Genomic DNA, 22,042 nt, shown 5'->3' with positions numbered 1-22,042 from the left:
GCGCTATGCTGGTCCATTTATACTTGCGATGAGATAATTAATTATTTAGAGTGTTAGGACTATTTATTAAATTAACTAATTACTCCATCATCTCATTACTTCACAAATATTGCATCTGCAACTAACAAGGAATCAGAACATTTTGTGTGCGTGTATTAGAGAATAATATTAATGGAATAAACAAGTTCTTAAGATATAATTTTCAAAAAGATGGAGCATGGACAGTCGTAGTTGTCTCAAAGCCATAAAGATTCTAAATAATTTGTTACCGTCCGCACATTTTGGTAGCTAGGTTTTTGCCAAGTTTCCATGAAATTTGGTCAATTAGACACCATATGTACAAGTCCTAATCCAAATCGGCCTCTCCCCAATCAAACGTTTTACGTTTAATTTTCTTCCTTCAAGAAAATCATGCATGTGTTTGGAAATGGGATGAAATAGTTAGATATAAGTTTGAAGTGTATAATGAAAATTTTGAAGTGCAAATAATAATTTTTAAAAATTTAAATTCATTAGAAATTATTAAGTATTAGTTTAAACCGGTTCCGCTATAGTTGGTCATCCTTATCCTCAATGTATGATTTTAAACTCCTTCAAGAATTTTCGTTATAATTTATGTTTGCATCCAACCCATTGTGGCTTTTTGATTTTGTGGGCATAAAAACCGCCGAACCATGACAAAATAAAAACCTGTAAAAAAAAAGCATTGACCGAAAAAGTCAAAATCGAAACAAAAATCGAACCGAACCATCTCAAATCAGTTTCGATTTCGGTTTGGAAATATTAGGAACTGGAGGAACCAAACCGAACCTCTTTTATTTTATATTATTTTTTAATTATTATTTTTATATAAATAAGACATTTTTTCAAAAAGGCCGTATGCATAACCCCACTATTTTTTTCACTTCTCTGGTTCTACTTTGTTGTTTTATGACTTCTCTCCCCCTACTTTACTTTTCTCCATTCTTTACAAGTATATTATGCACTATGTACAGTTTAGTTTTAGTTTAAGATATACACTTTAGCCTTGATCTGAGGCTTTCTATTTTTTGATTTATATTTACACTACTACAAAAAACACTTTGGGCGATGAAATAAGTTTGTTATGCAAAGTATGATTTCGTCACTCAAAACCTTGCGTGACGAAATTTTGGTCGTGCATGATTCATCGTGCAAAGCTCGTGAAGATAGGGTTTGTGTGATGAAAATTAATCTTCGTTGAGCAAAGTTTTTTTGGTTTTTAATTTTTTAATTTAATTAAATTAATTTAATATTTTGCATGACTAAATATTTTGTCACACAAGGTTTTTGACTTTTTCTTAATTATTTCTCTTATTTTAATTTAATTATATTAATTGTTTGCACGAAGAAACATTTGGTAGCGCAAGATTTTTCAAACTTTTACTTTTTAATTTAATTAATTGTGTGACTTTATTTTTTAATTACTTTAATTTAAATTGACATATCAAAATAAAACTACATATGAAAAATAGTGATCAAATTATCTAATATATATATATATATATATAATATTTAAAATGTACTCATAAATTAATAAAGTACAATAATAAAAGCCTAATACAAGTCTATTGTGGTGGTAGTGGCGAGGGATATGGTCCGATTGCTTCCAAATCCTCAACTTTCGCCTTCAAAGTCCCACGATTTCCTATGAAAAAACAAACATGGTCAAATAACCAAAAACAAACATAAAATAATACCAAAAAATCGGCATAATCTCCCCTAAAATTGGCAACCCCAAATCCCACCCCAAACCCAAAACTAACTCCAAAAACACATATTAATGAAAAAATAAATTAAAATTTCGGGAGAAAATACCTTTTGGCAAGATTGAGAGTGAGTGAGAAAGGGAGAGAGGAGTGAGTGTGAGAGAGTTAGAGAAGATAGTGAGAGAGAGATGAGAGAGTGAGTGAGAGTGAGAGATAGAAAAAGCAGAGAGAGATGAGAGATTGAGTGAGAGGAGTAAGTGTGAGAGAGAAAGGGTCGGATTTGGGGAGAGGGAAATAAAGAGAGGTAAAAGAATAGAGAGAGACATTGAGAAAATTGTGGAGGAGTTATTTTGGTTTTAAAAACCATATCACTTTGCGTGACGAAGGAAAAGACTTTACTTGACGAAATATTGGTCGTGCAAAGTCTTAATTTTTTTTTTTAAAAAAAAAAATTTCATGTGCCCCGTTTTTGGTGTCCGCCCTCCCAATTTTTAGGGTTTTGTTACATAACAAAGAATTGGTTGCACGAAGTCTTAAAAAAAATAAAAAAAATAAAATTCCTGCTTCCTTTGTTTGGCGCCCGGACTTGTTCCGCTCAGACCTATTCCCAGAAACAAAACCGTGAGGGCGTGGTCGGGAGCCAAAGTGGACAATATTGTGCTACGGCGGAGCCGGTTTGTGATGTGACAAAATGGTATCAGAGCCACTCTGTAGTGTGATGCGAGTATGCTGAAGAGGGGGTGATGTGCCTTATACGTACATGCCCACCTCCATATAGCACGAGGCCTTTTGGGGACTCACTGGCTTCGGATTCCATCAAAACTCCGAAGTTAAGCGAGTTCGGGGGAGAACATTCCTAGGATGGGTGATCCACTGGGAAGTTCTCGTGTGAGTTCCCAGAAACAAAACTGTGAGGGAATGGTAAGCCTAGAGCGGACAATATCGTGCTACGGCAGAGCCGGTCTGGGATGTGACTTGGTCGATGTGGGATGTTACAATCCACCCCCCCTTAGGGGCCCGATGTCCTCGTCGGCACACTTGCACCACACGGCAGAGTGGCTTTGATACCATTCAGTCACAACCTAGATCGGCTCTGCCGTAGCACGATATTGTCCACTCTAGGCTTACCATTCCCTCACGGTTTTGTTTTTAGGATCTCACATGAGAACTTCCTAGTGAGTCATCCATCTTGGGAATGCTTTCGCCCGAACTCACTTAACTTCGAAGTTCCGATGGAATCCGAAGATAGTGAGTCCCCAAAAGGCCTCGTGCTATATGGAGGTGGGCATGTACATATAAGGCACATCATCCCCTTTCCGTTGGTCGATGTGGGATGTTACAGATATAATATAGGTTCGTTGCGCACAAATTTATAAGAATAATTTATTATACAATTTAAAATATAAAATAAAATAAAAAAAATAAAATAAACAGGTTTACGTTTAATTTTCTTTCTTCAAGAAAATCATGCATGTGTTTGGAAATGGGACGAAATAGTTAGATATAAGTTTGGAGTGCATAACGAAAATTTTGGAGTGCTAATAATAATATCTTAAAATTTAAATTCAAAAGTTTTAGATGTGAATTCTCCAGCATTATCCAATCGAATATATTTGATTGGATAATCAGGGTGGTGAGCATTGAGCTTGTTAATCTAAGCCAATAGTTTGGAGAATGTAGCGTTCCTTGTGGACAACAAGCACACGTGTGACCAACGTGTGGAAGCGTCAACCAAAACCATAAAATAACTAAATGGTTCGCAGGGAGGGTGAATCGGTCCACAAATGTCCCCCCTGAATCCTTTGTAAAAAAAAAAGGAGGCTTCAAACGAATCTTTCCATAAGAAGTCATAATAATAAGCATTCCCATGGAGCATGTTTGACATGCGATTCCTTGAACGAACCTAAACTTCGGGTTAGTGATTGCCCATGTAATGATTTACGGATACGGCGCATTGCTGTATCGTCCAGAGTGTTCCAAACGATCATGCCAAAGTGTAATTTCGTGCGCGGTCCCAAAGGTAGGGCCGGCCACATAGTGGCTCTCTATAGGGTGTATGTTGTAGTATACAGACCACTCGGGATACGCTCCATCTTCTCTAGAATGCGCCTCTGGACATATTCATAAGAAGTGATGCACATAAATTCAACTCCATTTTCTACATAGGTTTCAGCGTGATAATTATTATCTCTAATGTCCTTGAAACTCAATAACGTTCTTCTGGAACATGGAGAATAAAGTGCCTCATCAATGGTCTAGATTGTACCATTGGACAACATTATACATGCCTTACCGTATCCTTCGATCAGGTTGGATGACCCTAAGAGGGTTTGTTAGAGGTGCATTCTTGGGTATGAAGTTAGTGAAATAGATGTGTTCACACAAAACGGTGTGCGTGGTTGCACTATCTACCAGTCAACTAACTTTCCCACTAGTCATACCTAGAAATAAAATTAATTGAACCGGTCACATGCATAAACGTTCGAAAAACTTAAATCCATTCAATTAGTTTTTGTCAAGAAAAGTTTATGAACTTCAGGTTCATAGTACTTGCAAACAAACACACATATATATATATATATATACAGAAATATGCAACAAATATATACAAGTAAGTCTTCGGGGCCTATGATTATAATTGAATTAATTATTTGGACGTTGGGCCAAAATTAAAGTTTGGGTGAAAAAATTATAAAACCCAAATTATCTAAAAAAATGGACAATTAAACTCGGGACCCAAAATAATAGACCAAAGCCCACACAGGTAGGCTTCAAAAATTTGGTGTCGTGGTCTAAGCCTAAATATGGGTTGGATTTGGAGCGGGTCGAGCTAGGGCAATAAGCCAATATGCACAGAGATGGGTTACAGGCACATGCTCAGATGGTAGAGGCTCAAAAGAGGGCTACAATCTTGTGCATTGTGTACACTGATGCACCAGCACAGAGGCTGGGATCCAGTATACTGCGGTGAAGGAAATCCACAACAGCCACGCATACTCGGTTCTAATGTAACGCGGGACACGAGAATACCAAAGCCCAATTGGGCTGGTGTCGTTCGCGGGCCAAGCAGCTAGTTATGGGCTGCAATATGTGAGCCCAAATAAACAAATCTCTTCACTGGGTTGAGAGAAACACCAAAGCCCAAAGGACTGGTATTTTGGATCGAGCGTTAGCCAAGCCCAGATGGGCTCGGGTGAGGACCAAAGAATATTCCAGCGTAGAATCTAAAATTTGAAAAACGTAAAGTTGGGTCATTCATTATGGTGAATGTTCATGCTATCAGGGCTGCAAAATTGTCGAGATAAAAACAGTTGTTTTGGAAAAACCTGATTGCGTGATGATATTGATGAACTGATTTGATGTAAAAAACTTCCATGTCAGATTCCTAAGCACAACGGTAGGAGCGTGCTGATAACGTGTTGTAGCTTATATTAATCTGACAAGGAGAGAGAGGAGGCGCAACAGAGAGAGTAGGGAGAGAGATGTATTTGTAGGGTTGTGTAAAGAATATGTTATTCCCCCTATGTAATGTCTTTATTTATAGTAATAATGGAGGGAAGAATCCTTCTTCTCCAACAAGTCCTAATAAGGAAGAATGACTAGTATCAGATCTAATTTAAGATTTACACAATCACACTTAAATACAAAGTTTATAACATGTTTATTATTATACGTAAACATAGATAAACAAATTTTAAATCAGATAAGAAGAAGCTATTGCAATGGTAAATTTACCTATATTATTATTATTAATTGTTATTTATTATTAATTTACGGTTGTGGGTCTCACTGGTAGTGCCATTGCAAAATGAATCTAAAGAAGGAATGAGGATCCTCTTTGGATCCTTTTTGTGAGGATTCTGGAAATCCTTCAATTACATCCATTCATCGTATATTATGTGGTCAGAAATTATTGTAAATTTTTTATTTAAAATTAAATATAAACAGTACCTGACGAAAGATCACCCAACACCACCGCAGCTGAATAGCAGGGACCATGTGTCCTTATCCGTACCCACCATTGTTTCAATTCTAAGAGCAAAAGGACAATTACTCCAGCAAACCACCTCCATGCTTTGTGTCCGTATCCTCTTAAATTTCTTGACCAGAAAAAAGAAACATATTTCAGTATTTACGACATTCAAAGTTGTCAGAACCAAAGCGTAAGAACCGTGGTTAGTGCCATGCATAGGTAAGATTTGCAGAAATCTTTTCCGTGACATTTCACTTACGTTAGGACACTAAAGTACTGCTTAAATGCTTAATATTTCAAAAAAAAAAAAAAAAGGCTGATCGGAGGATGATATCAATTTTATTATTATTTTATAGTACTTATTACATGACTTGATATTTAAAGCGTAAATAAATCTTTGATTGTAAAGTTAAAATCTATTGAATTTTTTATGTATATTTCATGTGTAAATCATTTACAAGTTGGAACATATATAGAGAAAGGAACGGAGTAAAGACAACCTCCAATCAGTCCCCAATCAGCTCCCTAAATTACTCATTGGAAAGCCACTAACTATTTTACAATAACAAGGAAACATGATCCCTTAATTGTAGGCTAAAGCAATGTGAAACAATCTCTTGCCCACCAAGAGTTGCTTTTTCCAATAGCATCCAATCTTTCAATCTTCCAACACTCCTCCTTAAGCTGGATTGAGGGGATCCCTTGAGCCAAGCTTGGATATAATGCACAGAAACTGAACCGTAGGGAGAGGCTTGGTAAAAATGTCAACCAGTTGATCATAAATGCGAGTGTAGTGAGTGTTTATGATTTTGGATTGAACTTATGCTCGAACATAGTGGCAATCCACTTCAATATGTTTCGTTCTCTCGTGAAAGACATGATTGGAAGCAATATGCATGGCAGCTTGATTGTCACAAAACATAGACATAGGTTCATTGCTGGGAAATCCTATATCAAACAAAAGGCTTTTTAGCCAAATAAGCTCACAAACAGGGGAAGCCATAGCTTGATACTTGGCCTCTGCACTGGATCGAGTTACAACACTTTGTTTCTTGCTGCGCCTTGTTACCAAATTGCCACCTACAAAGGTACAAAAACCTGTAGTTAACTTGCGATCAAGGGAATTCTCGGCCCAACCAGCATCTGTGTAACCCATGGCAGTAGTGCTATCATTCTTTGTCATTAAGAGCCCTCGACCAACAGACCCTTTGAGATAACGAAGAATTCTATTCATAATTTGCATATGAACTAATGTAGGAGCATGCATAAATTGACTCACGATACTGACAGCATAGGAGATATCAAAACACGTGATTGTGAGATAAATGAGTTTTCTTACCAACCTTCGATACTTAGTGACATTGGAAAGAGCTTCACTGTGAGTAGTGAGTTGTAGCTTATTATCCAGAGGAGTGCACACAGGTTTGCAATCCATTAAGCCAGATTCCTTCAAGAGATCAGGGATATATTTCCTTTGATTGAGAAAGAGGCCTTGTTGTGAAGTGGCAAGCTCATTACCAAAGAAATATTTGAGAGTCCCCAAATCTTTGATTGCAAATTTGCTTTGAAGAGCAAGCTTGAGAGAATGGACTTCTTCAACGTTGTTACCTGTCACTATGAGATCATCAACATAGATTAAAACAATTAATTTCCCAACTGAGCCAACACGAACAAATAGTGAGGAGTCAGCATTGCTTCTTCGAAAATCAAACTTTTCAAGGATGAAGCTTAGTTTTGCATACCATGCACGTGGAGACTGTTTCAATCCATAAATGAATTTGTGCATTTACAAACCATGTCAGGATCACCAGATTGAGGATGACCTTATGGAAGTTTCATGTACACTTCCTCCTCTAATTCCCCATGCAAAAAGGTGTTCTTCACATCCATTTGATAGAGAGGCTAAGATTGATTTATAGCAACTGACAATAGAACCCTTACAATGTTCATTTTGGTGACTGGAGCAAAGGTTTCCTAGTAATCCAAGCCATAAGTTTGAGTAAAGCCATGAGCCACCAAACGAGCTTTATGTCTTTCAATAGTCCCATCTAAGTTGAACTTTGTTTTGTACACCCAACGACTGCCCACTACGTTCTTCCCTTTGGGAAGTTTAACTACACTCTAGGTTTTGTTGTCATGAAGGGCTTGCAGTTCATCCTTGATTGCATTTGGCCAAATTTCAAGTCCATTTGCTTCTTGAAATGTTTGTGGTTCATGAGTACTATCCAAGGTACTAAGAAATGAGGTATGAGAGGGTGAAAACTACTTATAGGAAACAAAATCTATGAGAGGACATGTAAAAGTATAAGTGACATAATCATGTAGTCGAAGTGGGGACTGTCGAACCCTAGAAGGATTTCGACAAATTAGGACTTGAGGTTCAATGTTTGTAGCTTGAGGTGAAGATAGCTCTGGCGATAAGGTTGAAGTGTCACGTGATGTAGGGCTTTCTTGGTAATAAAGGACACTGGGCAAAGGAAACATGTCACTAAAAAACTCCCCTTGATTTGCATAACTTAGTTTCTTTGAGAAGTAGGGCATGTTTTCATCAAACCTTACATTCTTTGAAACCATAAGCTTCATTGTGATTGGATTGTAACACTTGTAACCTTTCTAGGTGGATAAGTAACCTAAGAAAACACAGTTGGTTGCTCTGGGATCAAGCTTATCATGATGGGGATATTGGTTGTGAACAAAGCAAGTGGAACCAAAAAACTCTCAAGTGTGAGAAATCAATTTTTCTATTTTTCAATACTTCATATGGAGACTTGAAACTTAGTAGTTTACTTGGCAATCTATTGATAAGATAGGCAGCTATAAGTACTCATTGTGACCAAAATTTCTTTGGCACATTCATATGGAACATGATTGATCTTGTCTTCTCAAGAAAGTCTCTGTTTTTCCTCTTGACAACCCTATTTTGTTGGGGTGTGCCAACACATGTTGTTTGATGCAGAATGCCATGAATACTCAGATATTGAGACATGTTATGGGCTATGTACTTAGTGTCATTGTCAGACCTTAATATATGGATTTTAGATGCAAATTGAGTGCCAACCAGTTTATGAAAATCTTGAAAAACATTTGGAAGTTCACTTTTAAATTTCAAAAGATACAACCAAGTCATCCTTGTAAAATCATCAACAAAGGTTACAAAATACCTGTATCCATCAAAGGACTCTAGTATTGGACCCCAAATGTCTGAATGAATGATTTTGACTAGCTTTAGCAGTGGAAGAATCAAAAGGCAACCTAGAAAACTTAGACAAATGAAAAATATTGCAGTGTAACTTGTCTTTACATAGTTTTGGAAACAAAAAAGACATCACTTTCTCAGAAGGATGTGCCAAACGTTGATGACAAAGTTGTTGATTTTGAGAAACACTTGAACTGACTTGAAAAAACTTGGGATCCTTGGTGTCTTTAGCTAAGTAGTAGAGGCCATTCAAAATGAAACCTTCACCAATCGTTCTCTTGGTGATGACATCCTGAAAAATAACATTGTGAGGAGAGAAAATGGCTAGACAGTTTAGAGAATTGATGATGGTTCTTACTGATAGAAGTTGAAAAGGAAAGAAAGGAATGTAAAGGGCTGCTGACTCTATGTGTTTTGAAAGTAAGTTGACCTTTCATTTTCCTACAACTGAGGCACCCTTCCCATTGGCTACTGACACTTGAGAAGGTTTTGACAATTTTTTGAAATCATGCAAGTTATTAATTTGATTAGTCATGTGATTCGTAGCACCTGAGTCTATGATCCAATAATCATGCTCATTACTAGCATTTAGGGCAGTGAAAAAGGCACTTGAAATACTTGGCATATCTTTCTGCTTTTCCAAGTAAGGTTGTGTGATTCTTTTCTTTAGCTGCCTGTGCCTTATCTCCATTGTTATGCATCTGTTTGTTATGGAGGAATGCTGCAAAGTCATTAATTAGTGCAGCAGGATTGGCAGTGAAGTTCACCATTCCTTTAGTCGAAGAGGTAGCTACATGATTGGCCTTGTAGACATTGTTGTTTAGGTGTTTTTGTGGACCCCTTGTCTTTTTCAAGGATTTGGGCCTCAACTCTGGATGAAGAATCCAACACCTATCTCTTGTATGTCCAATTGAATCACAGTAGCTGCACTTTAAATTTGGTCTTTTTCCCTTGTAAACTTTGCCTTCAAAACTCTTGTTGCTAGATACATAAGCCCTAGTATCAGGGATACTGTATTTAGTTTCTTGGCTCATGACTTTCTTCCTTACTTCTTCCTTTTGGATGATGGCACAAACACCAATGAAGGAAGGAAGTTCAGCATTCATTAAAATGTGGCTTCTGAGATCCTCAAACTCTGGACCTAAGCTTGCCAAGAGTTGAAAGATCTTGTCTTCGTCTGTTTTCTTGATCAACATAGTGACATTAGTGGTATGAAGACGATAAACATCGAGCTCATTCCACATGCTTGTAAGACTATCAAGATGTTGAACAATCACTTTTCCTTTTTGTTGTAGGCTCAAGAGATCTTTCTTAAGCTGAAAGACACGGGCATAATTATTTTGATTTCCATACATTTCTTCAACTTGCTTCCAGAGATGCATGAATGACTCAGAATAGCTGAAAATTTCAGCAATCCTATGCTCCAAGGAGTTGAGCAACCAAGACATGACCAATTGGTCTTTACATAACCATGACTTGTAGGTAGAGGAAATGGCTGTGTAGACATGTAAATTTCATTGCATACAAATAATGCATCACAAAGCTCTATGTGGCATATGACTCATCACAAATAGACAAGTCATCAATGACATATGGCATAAATTAAGCAAAGGAAGCTCAAAACTTCCCCAAAATTCGGCAAAAGGGAAGAAATCTCCTTAAAATCGGCAAGGGGCCCAAATTTCTCTCAAAACCGGAAAGAAAGGTAAAGCATCTTCACAAAACAAGCAAGAATTGAAGATTGCTCACAAAATAGGCAACAAGCCCTATAGATTTCGGCCAAGTAAGGGAAAATGGTTGAAATTAAGACATAAAACATGCCTAAATTCTCCCATAGACTAATCAAGACACAAATCAAAGCCAAATCCATCCAAAGGCAAGCTTCGAGAAGTCTATAAATACAAGGTCCTTAGATAAGCATAAGGGTCAGAAAATTCTACATTGAGAAGAATCTCTGCATAAATCTTTGAAGACTAATACACTGCCAAAGCTCTCTTTAAAGAATGTACAACCAAAGCCAAAGCTTTCTTTCAACAAAAGCCAAAGCTTTCCCTTGAAGAATCAACAAGCACTTGTGTCGATTCTTTCAAGATTTTGTTGCAAGCTCAAAACCTATAACGACGTTCAATTCAAGATCAAGTCGCCAAAACCCTTGAATCAATGAAATTCTACATTAATACTCCCTTTGCCGTAACCCTAAACATGAGGTGAAGACTATCCACGCATTGTTTCAAACTCAAAACCTGAAGCAATTGTTTAATCTTTCATTCGAGATCAAGTCATTGCGACCCTTGGATCAATAATCTACACATCTACATCAAATTTGAAGACTAAATCAGAGGAAAACTGTAAACAGAGATCGTAACCCTTCAATACAAATCTACTTTGTACACGTGTTCTTGTTTCATTTGATACAAAAATTTCGTTTTTGCAAATTTGGCCCCTTCGCGACTCAAACGGGCGGGGGCGCTTATGCCCGATGGGACATCTCTGTCTTTAAATCCACAAGAAACACACATGGCATCAAGAAAGGATCAAGCTTTTCCCGCAACCAACGTGAAGAACATAAACATCCTTGCCGCAAATGGTGGCACTTTGGGCGTCACAACCCGAAGTAAGGCAAGAGCTCTTTCTGCCGTGCCTTCTACCCCTACATCAACTAAACTGAAGGAGTAAGAGTACTCAAGGAATGAGCTTGTGATCACCCTGGCCTCGGTAAGAACGCCAAGGGAAGAAAGCCCAATGAGGTACTTCGAGTCTTTGACTTCTAACACCGACTCAAGCAGCAGCTTGTATCCTGTAGCCATGCAAGTCATGACTACTAGTGCGACTTCGATCAAGGAACAACTGGTGCAAATGAACGAAGCAATTGCAAGGCTGACAAGGACTGTGAAGGAAATGAACTTGCAGATTGCTACACTCGTCAACCGTCTGAAGGTGCAGCATGACGAGAAAGTTGACCCATAGGTTGATCCACCAAAGAAAGAAACCGACGAAAATGAGGAGCCTTTAATGGACAAAGTTGAGGATAATCTAGATATAGACTGAGCTACGACGCTAATGGGATCTCTCTCTATCCAACATCTACAAGAGATAATCACAAACATGATCAATGCACAGTAAAAAGGAAGCTCACATGACTCCGTGCTGTACTCAAAGCTATACTCTAAGAAGATTGCTGCCTTGAGGATGTCAAAGTGTTATCAGCGGCCAAATTCATGCAATTCGATGGAAAAGGCAATCCCAAACAACATATTGGCCATTTCATCGAAACTTGCAACAATGTTGGGATGGAGGAAGATTACCTCGTCAAGCAGTTTATGTGCTCATTAAAAGGTAATGCCTTTGACTGGTACACTAACCTTGAGCTCGAGTTTATCAACAGCTGGGACTAGCCTGAAAGGGAATTCCTCAATCGCTTCTACAGCACTCACCACAAAGTAAGCATGTTGGAGTTGACGAGTACGAAGAAGTGGAAGGATGAACCTGTCGTCAACTACATCAATAGATGACGCTTTCTAAAACCTCCGCCATTGAGATGTGTGTTCAAGGCATGCTTTGGGGGTTACATTACATCCTCTAAGGCATAAAACCAAGAACATTTGAAGAATTGGGAACTCGATCCCATGACATGGAGCTGAGTATTACCAATGATGGGAAGAAGGAGTCAGTCACCTACTTTAAGAAGGATAAGTTGTTCGCCTTAAAGGTAGACAAGATTGGGAAGAAGCCTGCCAAGGAAACTTTTACCGTAAATACTACTCCCATCAAGAATTCCTATGCGCCTGTCAAGATCTCCTCCAAGAACAAAACGAAGGAGATAAAGATAGGTGAGCCTTCTTGCACCCAAGATAGGTACAAAAACACCTTGAGGGAGCTAGAGCAGAAGACGTACCCTTTTCCTGACTCTGATGTGGCTGCAATGTTAGACGACTTGCTAGAAAAGAAGGTAATCGTGTTACCTGAATGCAAGCCCCCCACCCCCCCGGGCGGGAAGAGATGAATCATGTTAATGATCCTAGGTACTGCAAGTACCATCGTATCGTGAGCCATCCTGTTGGTAAGTGCTTCGCCTAAAAAAACTCATCAAGAAGCTATCCCAACAAGGGTAAATTGAGCTTAACCTTGAAGACACGGTCGCAACACATACTATTACGAATGCATTTGGATCCTTTGATCCCGTGCTTTTCTAAGTGATGCCTGACCACTCCCGTCCATGCTCAAGCTACACAGCACCTTCTGCACAACCATCACTAAAGGCAAGAGACCAAAATGCACCTATCTATGATAAATAAGGGTGGACACTGGTGATCTACAAAAAGACAAGGAAGCCAAGACCACAAGCCACACGATCGAAGGTGGAACAAGGGAGAAAACATCGTCACTGCAACAATAGGAAGCCCAAAATGAGTGTAAGAGCTGCTAAGCCAATGTATATAGGGGAACCTATAGAGCAAGAGCCGCACATTCCTGTCTCATTGCATGAGTACTTCCTAAAGGACTTCTTCCAACAGTGCACTACTGTTGCATGTCACATGGTTGAAATAGAGATAGAAGAGCCTTCAAAAGGCAAAGCTTTTCCCGTCGAGGAAGAGAAGACCTTCATGCTCAAAGAAAGCCTGCCGGCACACTTTGGCATCAATGAAGCACTATAATTGCCCAATGAGATGCGAAAAGCACTAGTAGCGGTCTTAATGAGTCATGACAACCACAAAGTGTAAGAAAGCAAGGATGAAGGTTTGAAGCTTCAACTACATGAATATGCCATATACTGTGCCACCCATAACGCAATCAACTTCACTGATGAAGACTTGCTACTAGGGTCAAAGCCTCGCAACCGTGATCACTTCGTTTCTGGGTACGTGAGAGAGAACAAAATCAACCGCATGCTTGTGATCATGGGTTGGCCATAAACATCATGCCAAAGTTAAGAATGACTATAATTGGCATCAAGGTGGATGAACTAACTCGAAGCTGACTCTTAATCCATGGTTTTAACCAAGAAGGACAAAGAGCGATAAGTGTGATTCGAGAGGAGATGACCATTGGCGAGCTTAAATCAAGCACACAATTCCATGTGATTGATGCAAGAACTTCATACAGCTTGTTTTTAGGAAGACCTTGGATCCAAGAGAATGGAGTGGTGCCATGCACCCTCCACAATTGCTTAAAATATTACCAAGAAGAAGAGAAGGTGATACAAGGCGACACAAAGCTATTCATAGAAGCCGAATCATACTTCGTGGATGCCAAATTTTACATGGATGAAGAAATGGTGCACGAAGCTCGTCCAAAAGAAATCAAATTCATAGGCAAAGACGTACCTAAGAAACAAGAGTGGCAAGCCATGCCCAAGAAACAAGAAAGGAAAACTATGCCATCTTCAAGCAAATGGAGTGTGACGCCCTCAAAATGATCAAACACACCTGTTTTCCGATACATCCCCATGTTGAGAAGAAAGAATGGGCAATCCTAATTCGAAACTGCAACAAACAAAGCTGACACACAGCTGCATAAGGATGGTGTAAAGCTGCTCAAGACAAATGTGGTTTTACCTCTGACACAGCTAGGCAATGCTAAAGTTTCAAAACCACCATAAGGTTTCATAAAACCCCTGCCAAAAGGGGCAGAACCAAGCTTTCCTCCGACCAAGAGGACTGAAGAAGGTTTCGACGTAAACGCTTACAAAACTCACGTCAAAAGCTGGGTATGATTTCGCCTCCTCTTCAAGTCTTGGAAAGAAGAATGCAAACACCGTCAATAAAAAAGAACGTAACCTTACCAAGACTCAAAAGAAGTTGAAGAAGCATGGTTATGGAGTTGACAACAACAAAGCTGGACTTGGCTACACACTAAATACACACGTGAATATTTCAAGCAAAGCGAAAAACGTTAGTGCTTAACACATCAGCGTGAGTGTTGAACAAAATCAAGAGGAGCCTAAACTCACCACTTGAACGTTAGTCTTTGATAGGCTGAATCATTCAAAACCCAAAATTTCTGCACTTGATTGCATTGGTGGTCAAAATTGAACTTCTGTTTTTAAGTAGCTTAACACGCTGACACCCCAAAGCTCTGTTTTCGAAAGGTTGTCAAAACCTAAGAAACAAAGTAACACAGCTAGCTTTTCTCTACGATGGTAGGCCTTGGAAAGACTCAAAGAAGCCAAGAAACCTTCTAGAAAGAGATGACAACGCCAAAGGAAGAAAAGCTCAATGGTTTAGCAGAAAAAACGACGTTCAAAGCTCAATTCCTTCAAGAATGAAGCACTAATCAACCTTGGAAGTTGACACAAAAGGACAATTGAAGGTGAAGAGGCGTACCATTATCCACACTTGCCAATCTTCACGCCAACAAGCCCAGGATGACAACACTAAAGAGGAGGCCTAAGACGTTTTCCACATCACGATCCATGAAGACAAAGAGGACGAAATCCCCGGAGGAAGACGTTCATCACTGCGCCACCACAACTTGAGGATGAGGGGCAAACCACAGTCGGTGATCTCAAGGAGCTCAACTTAGGCACAAGCGAGGAGCTCAACACTAGAGCTACATATCAATGCGCCATGTAGAAGATCTGCAACTACATGCTACACAAAAATGTAGAATGTTATGTAGATGACGTAGTTGTCAAGATCAAGAAGAAATCCGATCACTTGAAGGATTTACGAATGGTGATCGACAAACTATGGCACTACAACCTCAAGATGAACCCGTTGAAGTGTGCATTTGGCATCACATCTGGGAAGTTCCTTGGCTTCATTGTCAAGCACCGTGGCATTGAAGTGGACCAATCGAAGAATAAGGCCATTCAAAGCATGCTTGAGCTAAGGCATCTACATGAGCTGAAAAAGTCTACAAGGACGGCTAACCTTTATTAGGTGCTTCATCTTTAACCTTGCTAGACCTTGTTAACCCTTCAGTTGACTCATGAAGAAGGACACTCCATGCATATGGGATGACGCCTGTCGCATGCCTTTGAACGCATAAAAAGGTAATTGGCAAGCCTACCTGTGTTAGGAGGGCCCGTGCTTGGAAAGTTGCTCATCCTATACATTGCCACACAAGAAGGTTCCATTGGAGCACTCTTGGCACAATAAAATGAAGAACAAAAGGAAAAAGAACACTACTACCTAAGTAGAACTCTCACTGGTGCTAAACTCAACTACTCACTAATTGAGAAGATGTGCCATGCCTTAGTCTTTTCCGTCCAAAAGTAAGACACTACATGCAAGCTGACACCATCCACTTGGTTGCTAAAGCCAACCCAGTCAAGTACGTTATGTCCAAACCTGTTCTGATAGGGCGACTAACTAAATAGGCGTTGCTTCTCAATCAATATGAAATCATCTACGTCCCAGCTAAAGCCATCAATAGACAAGTCATAGCAGATTTCCTTGCAGACCATCCAACCCCAGCTGATTGGAAAATCTCATATGACTTGCCGGACGAGAAGGTGTTATATATTGACATATTGCCGACATAGACAATTTTCTTCCACGGATCCGTACGAGCAGACAGAGCGGGGGCAGAAGTAATGTTCATGTCACCACAAAGACAAGTACAACCCTATTTTTTCCAACTAAGCGAGCTATGTTCCAACAATGTCGTTGAGTACCAAGCATTGATTATTGGACTCCAAATGGCGATCAACATGGACATCACAACGCTAGAAGTGTATGACGACTCTAAGCTCATAATCAATCAACTCTTGACTGAATATAAAGTGACGAAAGATGATCTCCTCCCATACTTTCAGCTAGTAACTCAACTGCTACAAACGAGGCCGTGACACTAGAACATATGCCAAGAAAAGAAAATCAAATGGTGAACGCTCTCGCTAACCTAGCCTCGAGTATGGCACAAGGAGAAGACGAAGCTGTGGACGTGCCAGTGTGCCAAAGATGGATGATCCTGCTCGTCATTGAAATGCTACTGTATGATACAAATGTCATCTTAGTACTTCTAGTCGACAATGAAGAGTAGAGACAACCGCTGATCGACTACTTGGAGCATAGAAAGCGTCCAGACGATCTTAGACATCGCTCTGAAATACGCCGACGAGCACCACGCTTCCTTTACTACAAAGAATCACTCTACCGATGCTCTTTTAAAGGAGTACTTCTAAGATGCCTAGGTGAAGAAGTAGCCAATCAAGCCATGGAAGAAGCACACTCAGGCATATGCAGAGCGCAATAGTCTGGACTAAAGCTACACTTCCAGCTCAAAAGAATGGGCTACTAATGGCCAAGTATGGTGAAGGATTACCTGGAATACGCCAAAAAGTGCCAAGCCTGCTAATTCCATGCTAACTTCACACATTAACCACCTTAGCCATTACACCCTACAGTTGTTTCATGGTTGTTTGATGTATGGGGATTGGACGTCGTAGGACCAATCACACCAAAATCATCTATAAGAGAAGCTTACATCCTAGCTGTAGTAGATTACTTCTCCAAATGGGCTGAAGCCGTACCCCTAAGGGAAGTTAAGAAGGAAACCGTCGTCTATTTCATCAAAAAGCATATCATCTATCGATATGGTGTGCCTCGCTACATTATCACCGACAATGGAAAACAGTTCTCCAACCGACTCATGGATGAACTCTGTGAGAAATACAAGTTCAAACAACACAAGTCTTCCATGTATCATGCTCCGACCAATGGTCTTGCGGAGGCATTCAACAAAACATTGTGCAATATTTTGAAGAAGGTAATCAACCGAACAAAGAGAGACTAGCACGAAAGAATAAGTGAAGCACTTTAGGCATATAGGATGACACATATAACTCATACCCAAGCTACACCTTATTTTCTTATATATGGCGTGGAAGCTGTTCTGCCACTCGAAAGTTAAATCCCCTCACTAAGGATGGCTATACAAGAAGGCTTGACTAAAAAGGAAAATGTAAAGCTACGACTTCAAGAGTTGGAAGCACTCGATGAAAGGAGGCTCGAAGCTCAACAACATTTGCAATGCTACCAAGCACGGCTATCCAAGGAGTTCAACAAGAAGTTCCGCCCAAGGTCTTTCCAAACTGGAGATCTTGTCTTGGCATTACGAAGGCTTATTATCATAACTCACAAGACAAAAAGCAAGTTCACATCAAAGTGGGATGGGCCTTACGTAATACAAGAGGTCTACACCAACGCGCCTACCTAATCATGGCGGAAGACGACTTCAAGATTGGTCTTATCAATGGTGGATTCTTGAAGTGTTACCACCCCTAAACCAAACAAACAATGCTCTTCACATGCATGAGCCTAAAATGTACATGGCACAAAGCTCCTCGCCTGCAAGAGCTTAAACTGCACCAGGCATAATGCTCCTTGTTCGCACAAGCTTAAAAGGTGACACTCCTTGTTCGTATGAGTTTAAAAGGTGACACTCAATGCTCATCACTTGCATGAGCCTAAACTGCACACGGCAACAATGCTCCTTGTTTGCATGAACTTAAAAGGTAACACCCAATGTTTTTTGTTCACACGAGCTTAAAAGGTGACACCCAACGCTCCTAGCCCACAAGAGCATAAATTGTGTACAGCAAAAGAAGAAAAAAAAAAAACAAAATCAAACACCAAAGTCACCATGAAAACTATCAAAACCGTAAAAAACAATCCATTATTCCTTTAAACTACGTCATGACTTGATCCCTCCTCAATTGAGGGTATGTAGGCAACTCGAAACTTCAAAACTTCAAGTACAGTCACAGAATCAACAAAAAACACAAACACTTTGAAGACTTTGGGGCGGATAAAGTTGACGTCGTCTTTGGGGAAAACAAACTTACAAAGCCAACAAGCTAACAAAGCGGCTAGGTAAGATTCTTCCATGTGCCCTGACGTTACGACAAGATCCTCAAATGCTTTCAACTCAGTAGGGGCACGACACCTAGCTGAACCAATGACACTTGACGGGTCTGAGTCTCATTTTGGCTTAGTGGTCTTATTGCGGCCACATTTCTTCAAAGGCTTCTTGTACTTCATGGCATTGCGATACCAAAATCGGATCCATGGAGAAATCTTCACACCTGACTTACCCTAAGCCTCCTAGGAAAACTTGTGATACACCCAAAACAAATAGCAGCAACTCGCAGGCAATCCTCGGCTATTGCGATGAGAAAATTCCTCCACACTAAGGAACAACCTAGTCGTAAAACTTACCTTGGATCGGCAAACCTCCTATCTTGTGGAGATCCTAAAGTCAAATCGACATTTCTCCTTGTGACGTGTGAAGTGTGTTGGTCGTTGAAAACCAATGCTTAAAGAACACATGAAGAACGGAAGGATGTCGATCATAACTAAACAAAGATGCGTACACAGCGTGATAAAGGTCCATGTTAGTAAGCACATCTTTAGATTAGCTCAAGACATCTTAAAGCCATTCCTCGTAAAACTCAGCAAAGATGGCTTCTTCAACAGTTGACAAGGTGCTATTCCAAGTGATAGCTCCACTACAAAATGTGATTCCCAAGAAGCTCAAACGAAGTTGGTGAAGTGTCACGAGCATGGTGCGAAGGATTCAAGACAAGGATCCTTGACATGCAAGCTTTTTTCTTCGTATTCGGACAACCAAAATCTGTCACCACCCAAGATACGTCAGAAGACCATAACTTGATATGCATCGAGTTGTCTTTTGCAAGAAGAACAAGCGCCTTAGGGCTAGTCAACGGCGCACAAAGCTTCAACTTTGTTCCCCTATCTTGTGAATCACCTTCCTTCGCAAGAATGGTGATGGTATTGCTCTTAAAGCATTTGAAAAATACCATGGTCGCAACAAAATAAAAAAAGCAACATACAACATAAGAGTGGGGCCGCAAAGAAACAAAATTGCTTCACTAAAGCGAAAGACATGTGAGACAAACCTCGTGAGCGTTGGAGAATGACGATGACAAAATCATAACGACGAGAAGAAATCAGCTACAAAAGCGACAAAAATGGCAGCTACGAGATGATCATTCAAAGCACTACATAGTGTAACCTCACTACAGTCTTTTGCACATCACCACGCGGTAAAAAGTGAAGCATTATAACAAGCTCCAAGCAGCAAAACCCACGACAGTAGCAGCAAAAAGGGCATGATAGCAAGCACAATGGCTGTGCACAGCAAGGATGTGAATTGTGAAAAAAAAAAAGCACACACCCAATGGTCCTATAAATAGGGGCCAATTGCTTCCTAATGCTATAAGGGAAATACATACCCAAATAGCAAAAGGAAAATCAAAACAAGGAAGCACATTCCAACCAAAAGAAGGAAGCAAATTCCAAATAGAAAATGGCAAGTTTAAGCCAACTTGCGCAATCATGACATTTTTTATGATAATTCGACTTTCCAGAGGAGTTTTGATACAAGGCCAATTAGAGAAGGAAGCTAAGAGGTTGATGATCGTTGTGTCCAAATTTCATAATTTTCCCTAAAGACAAACTTTCCAGTTTTCAAAGTTAATCCTGTAGAAGTTTTTTTTCCTGTCAGAACTACGCAGCTGTGGGCAAATGACGAGTTGAATGCTTTCTCGATTTTTCCCAATGGTGTGTGATATATGCCTGAAAAGATAAAAGATAAAGATACGTTTTTCATATTTTTACAGAAGAGAAATCGACCTCAAACTTGGCGTGCAAGTCAGATGACATGTTTCCCAAACCAAGGAAAAAACATGCTTTTTTTTTTCTTCTCAAAACTTGAAGAAATCGTTCAATTGTTCATTCGAGATCAAGTCATCGCGATCCTTGGATCAACAACCTACGCATCTACATCAAATTTGAAGATTGAATCAGAGGAAAATTGTAAACAAAGATTGTAATCCTACAAATTCATCAATACAAATCTACTTTGTACACATGTTCTTATTTCATTCGATACATAATTTTCGTGTTTACAGGCTGCTGGGGCTTCAATGGCATCGTTTATGTAAACAAGCTTTGATCTCCCTCCAAGTGCAAGAGAAACAACATGGCTCCAGGGAAGATAGTTGAACTCATTCAACAAGACAAATCTAGACGTTGATTAGGGTTGATCTCAATATCACGTAACGCTGAAGCATCCATTGAGCTTTTAGCTTTAGAGTGTTCTTCAACCATCTTGGCTTAGAGCAAAAGAAACTTAGCGGAAACAATCAACAGAGACATGAATTCAGGGTTCCTGCTCTGATACCATATTGAATTTTTGATGTATATTTCATGTGTAAATCATTTACAAGTTGGAACATATATAAAGAAAGGAATGGAGGAAAGACAGCCTCCAATCAGCTCCCTAAATTACTCCTTGGAAAGCTACTAACTATTTTAAAATAACAAGGAAACATGATCCCTTGATTGTAGGCTAAAGTAAGGTGAAACAATCTCTTGAATAAAGTACCTAGCCTTAGCGGAGAGTTGTACAATGGATACAACAGCTAGCACTAAAAGGTATGATTGTGATTGATTTCCAACCAAGAGTTGCTTCTTCCAATAGCCTCCAATCTTTCAATCTTCCAACAGAATCTTTCCAAACAGAAGCGCACGTCTACATTGAGTCTTTTGTTTGGGTGGGTGTTAGAATAAATACATAAAATTTATGGTGAGAGAACGGATAAGAGATTGAGACGGGCCATGAAAAGGCTCTTCCAACTGCATATTTTGTAAACTAATATACATGCAACAACATATGTATTAAGAAAATGGTTCGAGTCTGATGACGTGCTTATGATTAAGTAGCTACCACCCAACGTCTAATGATATTTGCATGATTAACTCGATAAGAAAAATAATAAATTAGTATAATTACTTTGTCTGATAACATGCATAGTATTTGTTTAATTGAAGGGGAATGAAGTCTGCCAACCCTAAAATCAAATGATGTGTCATTAAAAGAAAATAAAAATGTTAATCAGTACTTAAGTAATAATTAATCATCAATAATTACATCATTTGATTTAAAAAATTTGGTCCTCTAACATGATCCAAAATAAAAACTCGTCTATCCTAATATTTGGGGACCTATCGTTTTAATGAGAAGGGAACCCATAACTCGTGTCGCTGTTTACACTTTTTGAGGGAAAAAAAACATACCATAACTAATTTTTATGGCTAGCATTTCTGGAGACGTTTTTATTGATATATAAATTAATTTAATTTAACTAAAATAAACTAAACAAACTCAATAATTATT

The 22,042-nt window shown here is 39.3% G+C and overlaps 1 protein-coding gene across 1 annotated transcript; it reads right to left on the bottom strand.

The window, feature by feature from the left end:
• Positions 1 to 6,520: 6,520 nt before the first annotated feature.
• Positions 6,521 to 7,486, bottom strand: LOC137732764 (uncharacterized mitochondrial protein AtMg00810-like). The gene has a single exon (XM_068472039.1). The coding sequence runs from the start codon at positions 7,484 to 7,486 to the stop codon at positions 6,521 to 6,523; it is 966 nt and encodes a 321-aa protein (XP_068328140.1).
• Between the last annotated feature and the right edge of the window lie 14,556 nt (positions 7,487 to 22,042).

This window comes from Pyrus communis, chromosome 4 (assembly GCF_963583255.1).
Source record: "Pyrus communis chromosome 4, drPyrComm1.1, whole genome shotgun sequence".
NCBI classification, from domain to species: domain Eukaryota; kingdom Viridiplantae; phylum Streptophyta; class Magnoliopsida; order Rosales; family Rosaceae; genus Pyrus; species Pyrus communis.
The sequence above is the reverse complement of the archived record's forward strand: the minus strand, read 5'-3'. Positions and strand labels throughout refer to the sequence as shown.